We start from the raw sequence: 18756 nt of genomic DNA on the forward strand, positions 1-18756 counted from the left end.
TATGGCGTTAACTGCATCAATAAAAGTCAGCCAGAAAACATAACGGAAGAGGTAACTGTGGGCTTTTCTTAAATATTAGATGGGAGTGAGTCATTTTCATTTGGCACATAATAGTGAGCTGATTGTCAGTGGTGTTAGTAAACTGAATAGTATGGTTCAAAAGATTTATGTTATGTTTGTTTGTTTTTTAATCCATGGTTGATCCGTGACGTTGTTTTGCACAAACAAATAAATGGTAACTTTTATTTCATGGTTTTGTTCTAGAAATTATTATTTACAAATTAAGCACTGCCATAACTTTATTAGTTATTAATAACTTTCAAGGGTGACACAGTGGAGCAGTAGGTAGTGCTGTCTCCTCACAGCAAGAAGGTCACTGGTACGAACCTTGACTCAGTTGGTGTTTCTGTGTGGAGTTTGCATGTTCTCCCTGCGTTCGCTTGGGTTTCCTCCGGGTGCTCCGCTTTCCCCCAGATACAGGTGAATAGGGTAGGCAAAATTGTCCGTTGTGTGTGTGTGTGTGTGTGTGTGTGTGTGTGTGTGTGTGTGTGTGTGTGTGTGTGTGTAGTGTGTGTGTAGTGTGTGTGTAGTGTGTGTGTAGTGTGTGTGTGTGTGTGTGTAGTGTGTGTGTAGTGTGTGTGTAGTGTGTGTGTGTGTGTGTAGTGTGTGTGTGTAGTGTGTGTGTGTAGTGTGTGTGTGTGTAGTGTGTGTGTGTGTGTGTGTGTGTAGTGTGTGTGTGTCCCAGTCCCAGAGATGGGCTGCGGCTGGAAGGGCATCTGCTGTGTAAAAATGTGCCGGATAAGTTAGCGGTTCATTGTGCTGTGGCGACCATGGATTAATAAAGGGACTAAGCTGACAAGAAAATGAATGAATAATAACTTTTAGTTATTAATTATTAATTTTCAGTGTATTATCAATGTTTCTGCACACAGTACTATGTATTTTTTTTCCTTGGGTTTATGTAACAAAATGTAAAGGTACAAATGGATTGAAACGTATAATATATCAAAGTGATAAAATATGTCTCATGTAAAAAGAAGAGAAGTAAATAAATCAATTTAAGGAATAGACGAATAAAGTATGTGGTAATGCGGTGGGAAAATAATAAGCGTGTGCTTCATCCTGCTCCATTTTCGACCATGTTGAAATGCATTTTTTGTTAATGATATTTTATGTATGATATATTTGTTCGAAAAAAAATAAATCAAATCACATTGTATTAACTCTTTATCTGTGATTACTGTATAACCTCCTGGTTGATCTTTTGTCAAACGGTTCAACATTAGTTTGGAGTGTAATTCAATCAAAGAAATTGGTCAAATTCATTTCAACCCAGCTCTCTCTCTCTCTCAACCTTTTACCGGTAGATTAGCATTTCTACATTTCAGGCATTTTCCAGCAATGCAAATGCTAAAATAAGTAATTAGTTATCTGGTGCCTGCAGACAGTGTTCTCCACAGAAACCCATTTTATCTTCCCAATCTGAAGTTTAATTTTGGAATGAGTTTCTTCTTAAGTGAACCCCCGACTGAAGCTCTAAAATTGCATCAATTCTATCATCAGTTTGCGAAATGCAATTTCTGGAATATGTAAAAAATCCCTTCCTTCTGCTTGATTCCAGAATGTTCTGGAAGTCAGATGTTGCAGACATCAGCTCCACATTAAGTTATTTACAGAATCTTGGAGGGAGATATTCAAGCTGGAATATAGTATGGCATCATTTTCCTGTCATCCTTTCCTATTAGTGCCAGTTGCAGTCCATATGTTTATAATGATTGACAGCTGGCGGTGTCGGTCACTGATTTGAAGAGGAGTGACCAAATTCTGCCTTATTTTGCGGTTCAGAAATTGCTGTCGGTTTCTAATTTGGGCTTGTGGCTTTGTTTTGTACGTCGTAGACAGCTGCGTTGTGGTATTGTGTTTTGTCTTATTGTCTTTTTTTGAAATATGGACACTGGTTTGTAAACAGAATGCGTGTTGATGTTCATCTAGAGTCTTATACAGCAGGCCTGCACATGCTTTAGCTGAGTTTACACTGCAGTCAAACCCTGTAGCTTTTCACAGAGGAGAGTAGAGAGGAGTCTTTTTTTAAATAATAATAAAGATGCTGTCATTCTGGCATGTGCTGGCACATCTATTTGTTATTGCCATCACTTCTGGAATTTGTTACTTGAGTTTTGTTTTTTTGTATGCTTCCAGGTCACTTTTTTTCATCGTCTTGTTACTGATAGGAAAATATATTTAGCACCGTGTGGTGAGCAGTAAATCAAAGCTAAATGTAAAGGGTTGAATCACTGGAATAGTTTTTAAATTGTTTTTACCACACTGCATTTTAATTGCCTGAGGTGTTTTTTTAAAGGCTTTCTCATGCACTACATATCAAAACAAGCACTAAACGCGTAAAAAAAAAAAAGAAAAAGCTCATTAAATTGATGTCTTTGTTCAAGGGAGGTCTGTAATACCTGCAGCGAGAGATCCTTTAGCGTTCTCATTTATCTTAATTCATTTGTTTTTGAACTCTAAAAGTGCAATTTGCTTGTGGGTGCTTTGTTCGTATTGTTTAAGCATAACGTATTGTGGCCATGAGAAAAATGCTATTGACAAAAACCAATGATTTCTCTAAATGTGACTTTGTTTGCCTTCAGACTCTGGTGGATTTCTTCAGTGAGAAGGACTGTCCCGTCACGGAGAGGCTGAAGATGTTCTACAGCTGCCGGGCTCCTCCTCTCTGGGATCTACAGGTGGGTTGTTTATGTGAAATTGATGGAAATGATGGAAATGAAAATGAATTTTGTGAAAAATTAGGTTGTTTTAGAAATGCTCATGGTGTTCTGAACAGTCTGCACTGTAAAAGCATTCACACAGTTGGATTATCTAAATGGGGATGTTCCATAAACCTCATGTTTTAATTACGCTGCTGTCATTTTTGGCGAAGTTGACATTTCTTCTTGTTCTTGTCAGGTTGATTCTTTTCAATCTTTGTTTCATCCCTGGCTTTTAATATTTTCATTTCTCCCATCCGTTTTCATTCTTTATTTCATACTTTTTTAGTTTTTTTTCTTCCTTTTGCTCTTTCAAACTTTTTATCCTTTTTAAAATATTTTTTTTCTTTATTTCACTTCATCACCATTATTCTTTCTTTCTTTCTTTCTTTCTTATTTTTCTTTTTTTATCCTTCTGTTTCTTTTTTATTGTACTATACATTTGTTTCTTTGTTTATTTCTTCTGTTTCATTGTTTATCTTTTTTGTTGTTTGTTTCTTTGTTTATTTTTTCTTTGTTTTCTTTATTTTATATATTTGTTTCTTACTTTGTTTTTCTTTTAACCTTCTGTTTTTTTGGTTTCTTTTTTTGTTCTATCCTTCTTTTTTATTTCTTTGTTTCTTTCTTTTATCCTTCTACTTCGTTGTTTTCTTTTATACATTTCTTGTTTCTTTCTTTCTTCTTTGTTTCTTTTATACTTCTGTTTCATTGTTCTTTCTTTTATACGTTTGTTTGTTTGTTTCTTTCTTTCTTTTCTTTTGTCCTTCAATTTTACGGTTTTATTTCTTTTGTTTTGTTTCTTTCTTTCTTTAAAAAGGAAGAAGAAGGAAAAATGAACAAAATGTAGAGCATAATGTAGTGGGTGTATTTTCAAGATTGGTACAGACGGGGGGGTTGACTGATTTTAATTAATATGAGCACATGGATGATTTGGAGACTTGAAAACATTTTGTGTTGTAACAGTGCTTTGTGCTATATGGATGAGAAGAATGTTGTTTTTACTTTTATTTCAAATGCATATTGTCTTACAAATCTTGAAAATAATTATTTATAGTTCTTTCATTCTTTTTCTTTCTTTCCTTCTTTCTTTCTTTCTTTCTTTCTTTCTTTCTTTCTTTCTTTCTTTCTTTCTTTCTTATATACATCTGTTTCATTCATCATTTTCATCATTTGTTTTTTTTCTCATCTGAATTGCCTTTCAATTGTCCTTTTGCTTTCCGCTATTTAGTCTTTTTTTCACTTTCATCATTTACTACTTTCATCTGTTCGTCTTTTCCTTTGTCCTTTTATCCCATTTTTGATGTGAGACATTTAGTCTACAAACTTGGTCAAAATACAGACAGACATGAAATTCAAAACAAGGAGGACAATCCTGTGGTTTTGCACACACAAAACATCTATAATCAGTATCACCTGTGGTGGAATAGGAACATATTCTTCTCAAGGCCAGGATAGCTTTCAGAGAATGAGAATAAACAAGCAAAACAAATTAATAAAACAAACAAATTGATGAATTGAACAATGAAAGTAAGCTGTGTAATTTATCTTGATTTGTGCATGCATAAAAAAACATATAAAGAGAGTTTTGGACTGGATTTAATCATGGCCCATTTGACCCTTGATTGAAAATGTTCACACTTTTTTTTATCATTTTAATTACTTCTCAAAGTATTCCAATGTAGGGGATAACTCTCACGTAATAAGGCCAGATTACCTGAGTTAATTGGAAATGGCAATGATTGACTCATTTGTTGGTGGCTAAATTGATTTGCTTGCATATTTTCTCTCATTACCAGACGCACAAGTGCATAGAGCTAATCACCTTAAATGAGCGTGGGTAGCTGTTATTTATTTATCTACTTCTCAGAAAGCCATTTCAGCAAACCCAACAGCTGGGTAATGCAGCCGTTGTCGTGTCAATAACAGCTTTGGCAGATAGAATACGAAGTTCATTTTCTGTACATGGGCGAGGGCATCCAGGGATACAGGCGACGAGTTCATTTTGACAGTGTTTGTCAGATGATAGAGCAACCTGTAACTGCCCATCCCTGTCTGATTGGACAATAAAGCAACTAATGAAAAGCAAACAAATGATTTCTGAAGGCAGAGATAAAGGCAAAACACTCGGCTGAGTAAGGTAAATTGACTAATAGTGATCACCACACATCTCCAGTTGATTGATTACATTAAGAATTGCAAACTTTTTATGTGTTAAAACTTTCTGAAATGTTATTTAAATACGCAAATGAGAACTTATTTAATTAATCATGTGCTAATTTGCATACATACCATGTACACAATACTGATCCACTCTATGCACGTACCCACTTCAAAATGGTGGAAGGTCTGCATCGTCCCCCTCCCTTGTCCCACTCTTCAATACCACTTTTGCATAGGGACCCAGAGAGCCAAGAATCACCACTGCTTGTACTAAAATCTGAACTTTTGATCCGGCTACATTAAAAACTCTCCTTTTTGGACACATTAGAATCAGATGTTTTTAGAGAGGAATCTCTATAATCAAAATCACAATCAATAATCATGGTTGTTATTTTGTTATTTCAGTATTTTACTGCACATAACATTTATACTAGGAACTACTGTATGTAGTTGACACCTTTGACATTGTTTTTATTAGTCTGGTAAAAATAAAACTGTGCCTCTTTAACATGTCAAATGGTGCAGCTAGCTGTCTACAGTTCATTGTTCACGATTATACATTTTGGTCAACTTTTTCTATATTATTTATAACCTTGCATGTTGATGAATCAATCTGTTAATTTGTGTATACTGGCTGGTTGCAGAAGGAATTCATTCTCTGACTCTCAGTCACTGCGCGAGTGCCGCCTCCGGACTGTGTTGCCAGATGTAAAGTTTTATATTTGATATGCATATTTATATTTCTCTCACAATCTCAGTCTAAACAATGCAATCACACCAATGCTTTACGCATTAATATTGTAACAATTTTTCAACTCAATCTCACAGCAATTCGTAACTTTTTTTTTTAGTGGCTAATTTGTACGATTTGCTCATCCCCCAATGACGGTTGGGTTTAGGGGTGGGGTTAGGTGCTACGCTTCCTTTTTAAAATTGTACAATTTCATACGTCTGAACTCGTAGGAATTCGTACAAATTAGCCACTAAACTGGCAAAACGTAAAATACTTACGTTTTCTCGTTAGATCAGGCTACCGTTTTTATTTGTGGATCATGAGGCACAAATATCATTCTCATGATAAAAATAAATGCTGCATCCCAATTCACATACTATCCATCCTAAATATTATTCAAAAATAAAATTAGTATGTCCCAAACCATAGTAGGTTGAAAAGAGTATGCCAAAGGTTCCCTTATGGTCTACTATTTCTGGTAATAATTCGAATTGTAGACCTGTCCAAACTCTTACAGCTAATATTGCTTACAATGCTGTACATTGCACGTTGGGCGTGAATTTGATTAGAACTACAAACTTGGGTTAAAAGTGTAAATAAACTACAAACAAGGCGGATACATGAGACCAACCATCAAGTGGAGAGGCTTCAGTAAAGTTGTTTGAATGACTACTCATTTATATTTAGCCAACTGGAAAATATTTAAATAACGTTTTCCTTGTTTCATCTGCAACAACAATGTGAACTTAAATCAGGATATTTGAGGAGATTTTTCTTTATGAAAGACTTTTAGGTAATTAAACATGATAGAAATGTAGTTGATGTTCCAAGATGATTGACAGGAGACAAACTAAGCAATATACCGATATGTATACAAGGAAGTAGTATGTCCTAAAGCTTGCATGCTCTTCTGTTACACACTTTTTAAGTATATATTCAGTTTCTTTACACAAAAGGTTTGTACTTTTAGGGCGTAGTACAAGTATGCGAATTGGGACTCAACAACAATTAATTGTGCAGCTCTACTTTACAATATAAATAGATATGAATAGAACTGTAAAGTTTGTTCCATTAAAACTGCTGCTGTGGAGAAAGTTATTTTAAGAAAAGAGCCACAAAATATAGATTATATTAAAAATCTACCCAAGTTGATAGTGCATTTTGTATGTTTTGGTAATAATATACTTAATAAACAGTTTATGAAAAGCCAAACATGCTAAAATCTCAAATTGACTGGTGTCTCACCTTAAACAGTTAAGTAAACAAGAAAATAATAGGTGGATTGTAACTGGCCGGTATGGATGAAGGGTTTTGAAAGTAAAGGAATGAAATGACTGAATGGAGAAAGCGAATGAGCGAGTGGGTGGAGTGAGGGATGGATAGATGAAAAGAAGGGAGGGCTGATGTGATCAGTCCTGTGGATGACATTGCTCGCGCTCTGTGTAATAACAGTGAACAGCAATAAAGCTGGAATTGAAGTCGCTTATATTGCTGGCAGGGGAATAGAACGCTGCAAAACTGCAGGCGAGAGAGAGACGAGAGCAGCATGAAGCCGGAGAAAAGTGTTTATGTGTGTGTGTCAGGGGTAAAGAGATGGCAGAGCGTTTCAGGGCATACCAGTTTTTGTTTGTTTGTTTGTTTTGCTTGATTTTGGAAACCGATTTCAGAAATTGTTGGGTTAGCTTTTAGACTTAATCGTTCTGGCATGCATAAGAGTCAGGAAAGCATTAATTGTGGCAGTTTTGTGGGAGATGAAATGAGGGAGGAATTGAAAAGATGGAGATGTTGCAGAAATGGGCCTCTCAGAGCCTCCCAAATGTTGTTTTTTTTGCAAACCCTATGCTTGAGTTTTTATTGTTTTCTCCAAATGTAATGTCCTCTCTTGGCAAGATGTGAAATGTGTATTTGTACTGCCAAAACATTTCAGACTAAAAAATATTTAAAGTTAAATTTGTATTATGATTTGCTTGCACATAGGAACAGTGATTTGTTTATCAAACACTTTTTTGATCTTTAATAAAATATTACAATATTTAAAAGAATAAGTGATCACACCATTTTATTTTCATTTGACTGCTGAACATTTAATAAAACCAAGTGGTTTGCAGAATAATGAAAACATACAAAGACTTAAAAGTACAACTAACTAATTATAATTAATTTTATAGTATATTATGATAGTTATTGCATTATTTTGCATTATGCGGAGAGTCTAGAATACTGATGACCAAACTTCCTGGCGGGCCGGTGTCCTGCAGATTTTAGCTCCAACCCTAATCAAACACACCTGAACAAGCTAATCAAGGTCTTACTAGGTATACCTGAAACATCCAGGCAGGTGTGTTGAGGCAAGTTGGAGCTAAACCCTGCAGGGACACTAGCCCTTGAGGAACGAGATTTGTGACCCCTGGTCTAGAATGTCAACATATGGTGGTTTTTCTTATTAACAACTGTTACACATAATGATTTTTTAATGTAGTGCATGTATACATTTGTATTTGTATATGTAAAATGGAGGGGAAAATATTCAACATCCTTTTTTAGGAGAATAATATTTATAACGGAGCTGTTGACATGAAATTGAACCAGATTTTTGTCAAAACAATACAAATATAAAAATATTTAAAAATCTGGAAAAATATATATTTATGTAAAAACAATAGAATGACACAAGGATATTGTACTGAACTACTGAAATGTATACTTTATATAAAAGGCTTTTTTTTTGGTGATGGCAGCTTAAAGACGACTCTCATAATGACAATGAAGTTTTGTTTTTCACAGACTTCAACAGAGTGTAAATATCTTGATAGTTCTGTGGGTCTCGTCTATCAAATCTGATCTTTAGTTTTTATTTTCTATTGGATTCAAGTCTGGCGATTGCCTATAGCTTGATTTTCCTTCTCTAAAACCATCTGAGAGTTTCCTTGGTTGTGGTTTGGATCATTGTCTTGCTGAAATGCCCATCCTGGTTTCAACTTCATTCTAATAATGAAGACATTGAACTGAAGCAGCTATATTAATTTACAATGAGGAAGGGCAGAGGGTTGCTGAATAACTACTGAGAGATTTCAGCTGCAGTGTGCCTTTCTACACCTCCCCGCCATCATGTGTTCAATACTTTTTTTTGCTGCATCATTTAATTTGATTACGAATAAACTTAATTTGTAAACTAATTAGGTTTGTTTTCCTTTCATATATGGATTAATTTGGTTGTTACCAACATCTGGTAAAAGTTTTAAGTCAACAGCTCCTTTAGAAAATGTTTTCTGGTAAAATGGTGATGTGTTGAATACTTATTTCCACCACTGTATGTATATATTAATGTATGTGTGCACCTGAGTTCATAGTTTAAGGCATTTGTTTTTTATGTTCATATGATTTATTTACAAAACAGCTTTTAAAGTAATATTTTCTGTCTTTTATGTTCACATTTGTTATTAAAAAAAAATTAACATTATTTCAGTGTTAGGCCCAGATTGGCTAATCGGTAGGACCACGAGAATTCCCATTAGGCCGTGCTGTTTTTTGGCCGCAAGGGCCGGTGTCCCTAGCTCCAGACTCTGTTGCTCTCAGCAGTCGCACTTTTTCATTCATTTATTTTTTAATTTGAGCACAGCCTCACTCTTTTTATTCATTATTTTGCCGCAGCTCCGCTCTTTTTATCTATTTTCTCGCAGCCTCATGAGCAAGATGCAGCCTGCAGGTTAATGATGATGTAACTCAGATGAGTTACTACACTGGGAAAAGCTGTTGTGGTCCAGTGGTCAGCATGTTGCGTTACGACGCCGTCGTCTTGGGTTCGAACCTCATCTGAGTAATTTACTTATTTTTTTAATTTTTATTGTTAAGACATAATACAGTTAGAGTTGTTGAACATTTGAAGTTCTAAAGCAGCTGTTTTCTTGAAAAAGACATGATAATGCCATTAGAAACTGATTTGGAAATGACTGAAAAGGAGTCCCACTCCGGCCCTGTTCAGTATAAATAGTTGCATATTGTTATCTTTGTTGTTGTGTTTTACAAAATAGATTATTAGAAAAATAATAAATAATAATAATACTGAAAAAATGGGGGAAAAAAATGGAAACAAGAGTAATAAAAGTGTACAGAAAATTACAATTAACTGAATGCAGACATTTAACAATCACAATCAAATGTTCAGATACATAAAGCAAAATGTTAAAGGCAATAATATTTTTCACTTTTTTCCCAATTATGTTTAGCAAGTACAATTTCACAGTTTATTTTCTTTAATATTTATTTATTTTTTGCTTAAGAAAGTCTCACTACTATTGTTTTGTCCAAAATAAAAGCAAAAAAAAAAAAAGTCAATATTATTAGCAACTTAAGAACTTTTTTCCTCCATTGGCTACAGAATACAGAATTGTCCAAAAATAGGTCAATTTTATTTTTTTACTACAGATTAAACTTATTTTTAATAAAAAAAATATTTTAACATCAGCTAAAGATATAAATGTAAGGAAGAAATAGTGCTCGGCTCGTTTGTGTGTGTGTGAGCATGTGTGTTCTCCATCTCTCTCTTTCTTTGTATTAGTTAGTAACATCACGTTTTCTTTCCTGGCTGATAGGTCACATGATCACCAGCAGCCTCACCCCTGTGTGTGTATATATCTAGATTTATAGGCACCCGTAATGCCTGTGGGACGTGATATGCCACTGAAGGCGGGAGGGTTTGTCACAGGACAGAAAGGTGAAGGAGAAATTGTGCAGGAATTGAGCATTTCCTGCCTCTGAATCGCTCACAGCGACGTGTTCGTGATGTCTTGCTGATATTGAAGGTCGAGGGTGACGTCAGTTCGGTGTTGTTTACTCTCCACATAAAAAAAACAGCGGTTATACTGTATACATCAGCTTTAACTTCATAAACAGCAGTAGTACAACATCTCTGTATGTTTATTAACAGAAATACCCGGACTGCAGTGGACACTGTCTGCCATCCTTCATCCTTTTTGTCACTTCATCCATCCGTTCTCAAATGGTCTGTGAATGACAGACGGAGTTGAAAGAGTATAAACACACATTTAACCAGCCGCATTCATCAGAGACAGACGAGGGTCATTAATAGCACAGATGTATATATAGCCGATGCCCGTGAAGCATGACATCGTGGAGATGGATGGATGGATGGCCGGCTGCCAAATGTATCCTTTTAGAAAGAAGGTGAGAGAGATAAAAAGACTGAAAATGAAAGCAGGACAGACTGTGTGTGTGTCCTTGGTACAGTGCAGAAGAGTGCAGGTGTGATCCTTCATGGTCATACTAACAGATTTTTTTAAAAACCTGTGGAAACATCTTAAATGCACTGAAATGTTCTTGTGTATGGGTTTGCACATCAGTGTAACAGTCGTGTGTTCACAGATCTTGAATGTCACCACATCCGTTTTTTCCTTGATTAATATCTGCTTAGATGTGCATATTTGTGTCTGGCATTTCAAATAAGGAGCTGTTTTAACATTCAAGCACAAGAAAAACTGGAATTGAAAACCTGGCATAATAGATGCACTCAGACATTCTTCCCTAGAGTATATGCAGTCAAGGCTCCTTTTTCTTTCTTGTTGTATATATTGAATGAGTAGTTTAAATTGCTATGAATATACCACAATATAATAATAGGCATAAAAATAATTGTTATTATTCTGTCCCAACCAATTGATGCTTAACCAAAAGTTGAACAGATAGCATAGAACAGCAGAAAGCAGATTGGGTAACTTTAGTGACTTCACTTCACACAATTGTTCCTCTCAATTGTTTTTTTGTTTTTGTTTTTGTAAAGCTACAGCAATGAGAGGAAAAGTATGTATATATTCACATTTACTTTAACAAGTTCCATTCAACTAGCAGTACAATTTTAATTATGCAAATCTTATTATGCATTAGGAAAATCTACTAAATAAAACTATTTCAATATTTCAATATTAGCAAAATTATCATATTTGTTACACCACCGCCATAATGTGCAAGCCATTAAGATGTGTTTGTACAAGAAAATACAGGTGGTTTAAAATGATAATAATCCAATGACCCATGAAAATTTACAAAAATAGAGCTTTAGTAAAAATAGAGCAGTTACAGACATATATTTCAATGCAGCCCCAGAATTAATCTGCGATCACACCCTGGGGGAAAGTGTATGTAACCCACTAAATATATATATATATATATATATATATATATATATATATATATATATATATAATGAATCTTGTTATATTTTTGACGTCAGTTGCAGGCTGAATGGAGGAGGGGTGGGGGCCGTAAATGGCCAGCGGGCCGGCAGTTTGAGAGCACTGATATAGATGTACTTCCCATTGTACTGCAGATGCTTTGTTAAATTCCCCATTTCCAACATTATCTAATGTAATTATGCAATGAAGTTATTCGTTCTGTCAATTTTTAACTTTTTTTTATATATATTTTTATATATATTATATATATTTATATTTATTTTTTTTATATCAAACAAAGCCTTCCCAATATTTCCCAACGCAATCTCACAGCAATTCGTAACTTTTTGATTTAGTAGCTCATTTGTATGAATTTGGACACTCATTCATATATTTTAGTATGATTTGCACTTCCCCTAATGATGGTTTAGGGTGGAGATTGGGAGCATACCTTCTTTATGAATGACATTTTCAGGCATGTAAATTAGCCTCTTTTCTGACTATTGATAAATTAGTCACATTTTCTTGTACGATTGTGCTGATATTTCATACATTTCATTAGTGTCAAGCATAGTGGTGGCTAACAATTCTGTCACAAGTACTAGTTGTATATCCTTGCAGATTGCTGACATATTTGTGAATCGCTATTTAAACTACAAATCCGCAATTACATGGACTACATATCACAGTATGCACAATACACACATACACAACACACACACAGCACATAAACACGCCAGTTCCTGATCCTGTCTGATTGCAAACACTCACATCTGAAGCTGCTCATGGACTGATTACAGGTCTATTAAAACAGCACACATACAGTAGACCAGGGTTCACCAATCTTGTTCCTGGAGGTCCGGTGCACTGCAGGGTTTAGCTCCAACTTGCCTCAACACACCTGCCTGGGTGTCTCAAGTATACTGTACCTAGTAAGACCTTGATTAGCTTGTTCAGGTGTGTTTGATTAGGGTTGGATCTAAAATCTGCATGACAACGGACCTCCAAGAACAAGTTTGGTGACCCCTGCAGTAGACGCATCAGAGTTGAATCTTGTTATACTGAATTGTGAACATTGCGACACGTTTTCCTTGTCTTGCCTTTTTTGTTTTTGACCCTTTCTTTATTTTGTTTGTTTTACTCTCTGCTGCCTGGTTTCTGACCACTCGCCTGTTATTTGTTTATGACTCTGGATTATTTGCATATGCCCCTGTGTTGCCTGTTGCCTGTCTGACCATTCTGTTTAATAAACCTGCATTTGGATCTACCCTTCGTTGTCAGCATCACATTCACATTACAAATTCACTACATAATGCATCTACTTATAATAGATTTGGTTATATTGCAGTGAAATTGAAGATATTTATGAATTTTTGTCCACTATTTCTACATTTCTACAGGTACTGTTTTCAAAGTTTGTTCGATACTTTTTTATTTAACAATAGTTTGCCTACCAAGTTTAATCTGTGATTAAATTGCAATTCATCCACATAGTTTCTAAAGACTAAATTGCATGTATGTGCTGGAAATAACTGCACTGGTGTATGTTAAAATATCCCAGTGCCATTGAATAATGAAAAGAAAAGATACACACCGCTAATATGTGATTATTATATATAAGCTACTTAATCTTAATTAAGGAGTTTGTGAACAGTTAGTGAAGGCGAAGTCCTGGCTTAAGCCATTATGTATATGAAATTAATTATGTATCGTGTAATTAATTGGTTTCAAAATTTTGATTGGTTGATAGCCCTTATGTTTATATTTACAAGTCACAAAGGGAATGCCCCCACCCAAAATAAAATCAAGTACATCATTTCTGTTTGTTTTTTATTAATATTGTTTATTTTTATTTTTATTTTTGCTTTGTTTTCACATGTATTTAAATATGTACTTCAGAGTGCTTCCCACATGCTTTGTGTATTTCGAGACAAGTGGGCCATATGTTGACTGATCTTGGCTCTCTGTGTATATTTAGAGGCAGTTGGCGAGTCTGTTGACTGATTTGGGCCTGACTAGTTCTGCACTGCTGATCTACGAGAGACTGGAGCTCTGGGAGGATGCAGTTGTGTGTCTGGAGAGGATGGGACAGCATGGCAAGGTATTTAATACACATACAAATAGCATCTACACTGCAGGTGAATAGGGTAACAAAATTAACAAAAAGTTAACACCATGCTACCCCAGTCAATTGATTAAGTTGAAGGGGTAGTTCACCAAAAAATGAAAATTACCTCCTCATTTACTCCTACATCGTTAGAATGGCAAACTTTACAACAAGTTTTCTAAAAGGTTATGAATTGACATTAAATATTTTCTTATTTGCATACATTTCTAGCACAAAAGCTGAACATTGATTGAAGTCAATTTTAAAATTCTTGTTTCATTTTTTTTCTATGTATTGTACATATTAGAGTCAAAGGTTATAAATGCTATATTAAAAGCATTAAAATAGCTTGTTGTAAAGGATCAATTTACAAATTTTGTGTTAACATCCCTTTTGTAAAAACCTTCAGTAAACACACATGAATAAAACAACCTGACAGAAATCTTGTCATTGATCCCAGTTGTAAGAGGAACAAATAATAACTTGACTTCTAGTTGATCTTTTGGAAAAATGGCAGAAGGAATGAACTGCATCCCAGTCATCACAAATATTGCAGAAGTCCTATTGGAACCTGCGTGGACCTAATATTCTCACAGAAATCAGTCAAGTTTGGTGGTAAAAAAAAATTGTTTAGGGTTACTTTCAGTATGGGGGCATGAGAGAGATCTGCAGAATGCATGGCAACATCAACAGCCTGAGGTATCAAGACATTTGTGCTGCCCATAACATTACAAACCAGAGGAGAGGGCAAATTCTTAGGCAGGATAGCGCTCCTTGTCATACTTCAGTCTCCACATCAAAGTTCCTGAAAGCAAACAAGGTCAAGGTGCTCCGGGATTGGCCAGCCCAGTCACCAAAATGAACATTATTGAGCATGTCTGGGGTAAGATGGAGGAAGCATTAAAGATGAATCCAACAAATCTTATAATCCAAATAATACTGTACATTATTTCTGGCAAGCGACAAGACTTCTGTCTAAGCAAAGTCAACTCTTACTGTTTTAATGAAATAATTAAAAATTAAGGCATGATCATGTTTTATTTTGGTAAAATAAGTGTAATCTAGAGGCCTTTGTCTTCTATATTAGCCACTTATGATGCCAAATGACCAACTAGAAGTCAAGTTATTATTTGTTGTTTCTAAAACCTGGATAGGCCACAAGACTTTTGCCTGGTAGTGTACATCTGTGTTTTATGGCTCACTGCAAAAAAAGGGACAGTTGACCTTAAAAAATTTTTTTTTTCTTCTGTTGAACACGCAAGACAAGCTTTTGAAAAATGCTGATTGCTGGGACCCATCGACTTCCATTGTATTTTTTATACTCCAGAAGTGGTTGTGTCCCAGTAACCAGCATTCTAAAAAATGTATTATTTTGTGTTTGGCAAATGAAAGAAACTCATAAAGGTTCAAAACCACATAAGGAAGAGTAAATGATGAGGTCATTTTAATTTTAATTTTAAAAACTATTTATTTAAAAATCTGTTTTTGTAACTGAAATCAACAGAGTAAGTAGATTAAGTGCGATAAAAGAAACACTTAAAACTGTATTTTGATTTTTATATATCCATTAGACTAAGAGAGAATGCTTTTCAGGTAAAGCCAAAAAGCCCAAAATCTCGAAATTGACAGGTGCATTAAAGCAGATTTTACCTGCAGTGTCTCATCTAGCAGTTCCCAACTCAAACTTGCACCACTAGATAAGTCAATGTTGTGGAGTCTTTAGCTCATGTTCACTAACAGATTAGTGTTTTAAAAGTTGCCAAGTGTTTGCTCTGTAGGGAAATCAACCTACAAATGGGTTACTTATAGATGGCTCTAAATTTTAAGCTGGGATAATAGAAAATGACTTCTGTTAAAGATCTTGATGAGGGATTGATTGCTTCTTTTTCCTTTAGTCACATCCATCTCTTCCCTTTGTCCGCTCTGTCTTTCCTCCTGTTCTTTTTTCCCTCTCCACCTCAATCCTGTCAGCATGATCTAACAACACTTATCTCTATCTGTATGTATGTGCGTCTCTGCAGTTTTCTGTGAGCCGTTTCACAGCTTTATTAAGTTACTGTCCATTTATGTATACCAATCGGATTATAGGGTACCTCTGAGGTCAATAAAGCTTGCCAATCACCTCCAATCTGAACTGTAATAATATAAAAATGTACTGGCATTCACTTCACTATAGTACCTGAGGTTCCTTGCATTTTTTTTATAGCTCAGTCTACCTTTCCCTGCACTCTTTAAATCCATTAACTGCAGGTATGCATTGGAATGAAAGTGTAAGGAGGATTCCTGAAATACATTAAACGGAGTGACATCTCACATGAAAGGAAATAAATTGTTCAAATATGAGGAAGAAAAGGAAAGCAAGATGTGAAAAAATCAGCAAGGCTGGAGTTAGGAGAATTTTTTTGAAGTGTTCATGAGATATTTTTAAGGGGCTTCGGGATGTTCTGGTGTTTATTTGATTTGGGTTAACCCTCCAATTATCGAAGTGCTCATTTTGACGCCGTTTAATGTCTGTAAATATGTGGTTTATTTAAAAGCATATTTAAGTTGTCAACAAAAGACATAAATTAATTCACACAAACCCTTTAAAAATTATATTCTGGAAGTTTTTTAATAGTGAGGTCAAATTAGAGCCCAGTAGGGAAACGTTATCATAGTTTAGGTTACTAAGAAATTGATATCATTGTTTCCTTGTTTTTTATGACCAAAACCATTCAAATTTTTAATTAAGTCAATTACATTTAGTACTTCATTTATTCAGTCAATTGGTCGGTCAATTCAATTTTTTTATATGTCAAATTCTTTTTGGTCATTTATAGATGGACTGATTAATTAGCATAAATGCTATAGTCATTAGAAGTTGAAATAATTTAATTGAATAAATATAAAAAATAAATATTTTATAAAAATACAATCATTTAAAATAATAATTGCTGGGCAAAGACTAATTGTGATTAATCACATTCAAAATAAAAGTTTTTACAAAAGATATCTCGGTGTATTATATGTATTTATTATGCAAATGTCATAAACACACATACATCAAAGCTAAGTTTGTTTAAAATTTATTTCATATACTTATATATTTTATATCTAAATATAATTAAGCATTTTCACAAATACACGCATGTGTATTTAAATATACATAATCAATATACACAGTACAAATGGAAATATTGTGCCAAAACAAGCTTTTATTTTGGATGCGATTAATTGCTCTTAATCTTTGCCCAGCACAATTTTATATGCATCTCAAATTTTAGTGTTTGGTGGAACATCTTTAAAAAGTAAAATAGAATATACGCTCATCTAACAAATACTAAAACCATAAAATAAGTCATGGAAATTTTTATATCGAAATGAGAATAGAAGTTTTTTTAATTTAACTTAAACTATTATTAATAAAAGCCATTATAGTTATGGGGCGACGCGGTGGTGCAGTAGGTAGTGCTGTCGCCTCACAGCAAGAAGATTGCTGGTTTATGCTGGATAAGTTGGCGGTTCATTGTAGCTACCCCATATTAATAGAGGGACTAAGCCGAAAAGAAAATGAATGAATGAATGAATTATAGTTATAACGGATAGGGTTGGGCGATGTTGACCAATGTAAAACGTCACGATGGACGATGACATTGTCGTTCTAGGCGGGGGTGAATTAAATATTTATGAATAATTAATTAATTCATAACGAATTAATTATTTGTAGCCTACCGTTCAACTATCCGACCCACATGGTCTTCGAAAGATTGAAGCAGTGTACTGACGCTGTGACACATTACCTGATTGATTCACAAGACCGAAGAGTCATTAGAGACAAGATTAACTAATTATCATGTTTAACAACTATAGTGAGATGCAATCCAGTGGTACGTCCTTGATAAACTGTCAGACGTCTTGGGCTTTGCTGCTGCAATGGGGGCGGGGCGGAGGATCACAATGTCGGCTCAGCATCATGAAGTCTATCTATCGTCGGCAATAGACGATGGCATCGTCTATCAACCCAGCCGTAACAGATACTAAAATGACACTAAAATATCAACTAAAAAACAACAGAAACTGCAATAAATTCATTGTAAGTTAATGTCAGGCAGTAACAAAACGTTTCCATCATAATTATAATTTCTGCTTTTACAGTTTAATTGTAAAGAAGTTGTAATGTTGCCCTGACTCTTACTAAAATATGCATTTATTTGGGCACCGGAATCTTTTAGTTTCCCTTCTGAAATTTCTGACCTGTTTTTAGAGCAGTGAAACTGATAACCTGGCCCCAGATTAGCATCCATTTGTGTTGTTGGCAGTCATGAGATCCATCGGAGGAAACTGCAGTCTCACTGTGCCTGGCTGAGCTACGTACTGTAAACGTCTGTCGGCTTCAACAGCACCTTGTTATTTGTAGGTAATCGAAAATGTGCAGTTTACAACAGCTACAGGGAACAAAGGAGCATTCAAGTGCTGTCAAAGCTATTTTTTCCTCTTACTGTACCTCGACTCATCCCTGTTGTTCTTATATAAGAGAAATATGATTTATTTTGTAAGTAACTAGCTTATTCATCTTCTGTCTGAGACATCAGGTTTCATTTTTTATTGTGTCGAGTGTGAAGAGATACTGTTCCCACTTCTGAAATGTGTACCAGTAAAAATAAATAAATAACCACTCAAATAGAAATGCTGGCCAAGCAGTGTGAATTTTATTGCCGCCCACCACCTCTCTCCCACTGTGGCTTCAATTCTAAGCGTTTGCAAAAAGCCTTTTATCCATCCGTCCCCAAGAGGACCAGCTGGGGTGGAAGGGCAGGAGCTGATGAG

At 35.0% G+C, this 18756-nt stretch overlaps 1 protein-coding gene across 2 annotated transcripts in view; it reads left to right on the forward strand.

Moving 5' to 3' along the window:
* Positions 1-18756, forward strand: part of ttc27 (tetratricopeptide repeat domain 27) — a 149728-nt gene that overhangs the window by 99137 nt on the left and 31835 nt on the right. For both annotated transcript variants that reach the window (NM_173285.2, XM_073926958.1), the window contains 2 exon segments: positions 2646-2741; positions 13822-13944. In NM_173285.2, the coding sequence (NP_775392.2) occupies positions 2646-2741; positions 13822-13944 (219 nt within the window).

The sequence above is a fragment of the Danio rerio genome, chromosome 17 (assembly GCF_049306965.1).
Source record: "Danio rerio strain Tuebingen ecotype United States chromosome 17, GRCz12tu, whole genome shotgun sequence".
In the NCBI taxonomy this organism is placed as follows: Eukaryota; Metazoa; Chordata; class Actinopteri; order Cypriniformes; family Danionidae; genus Danio; species Danio rerio.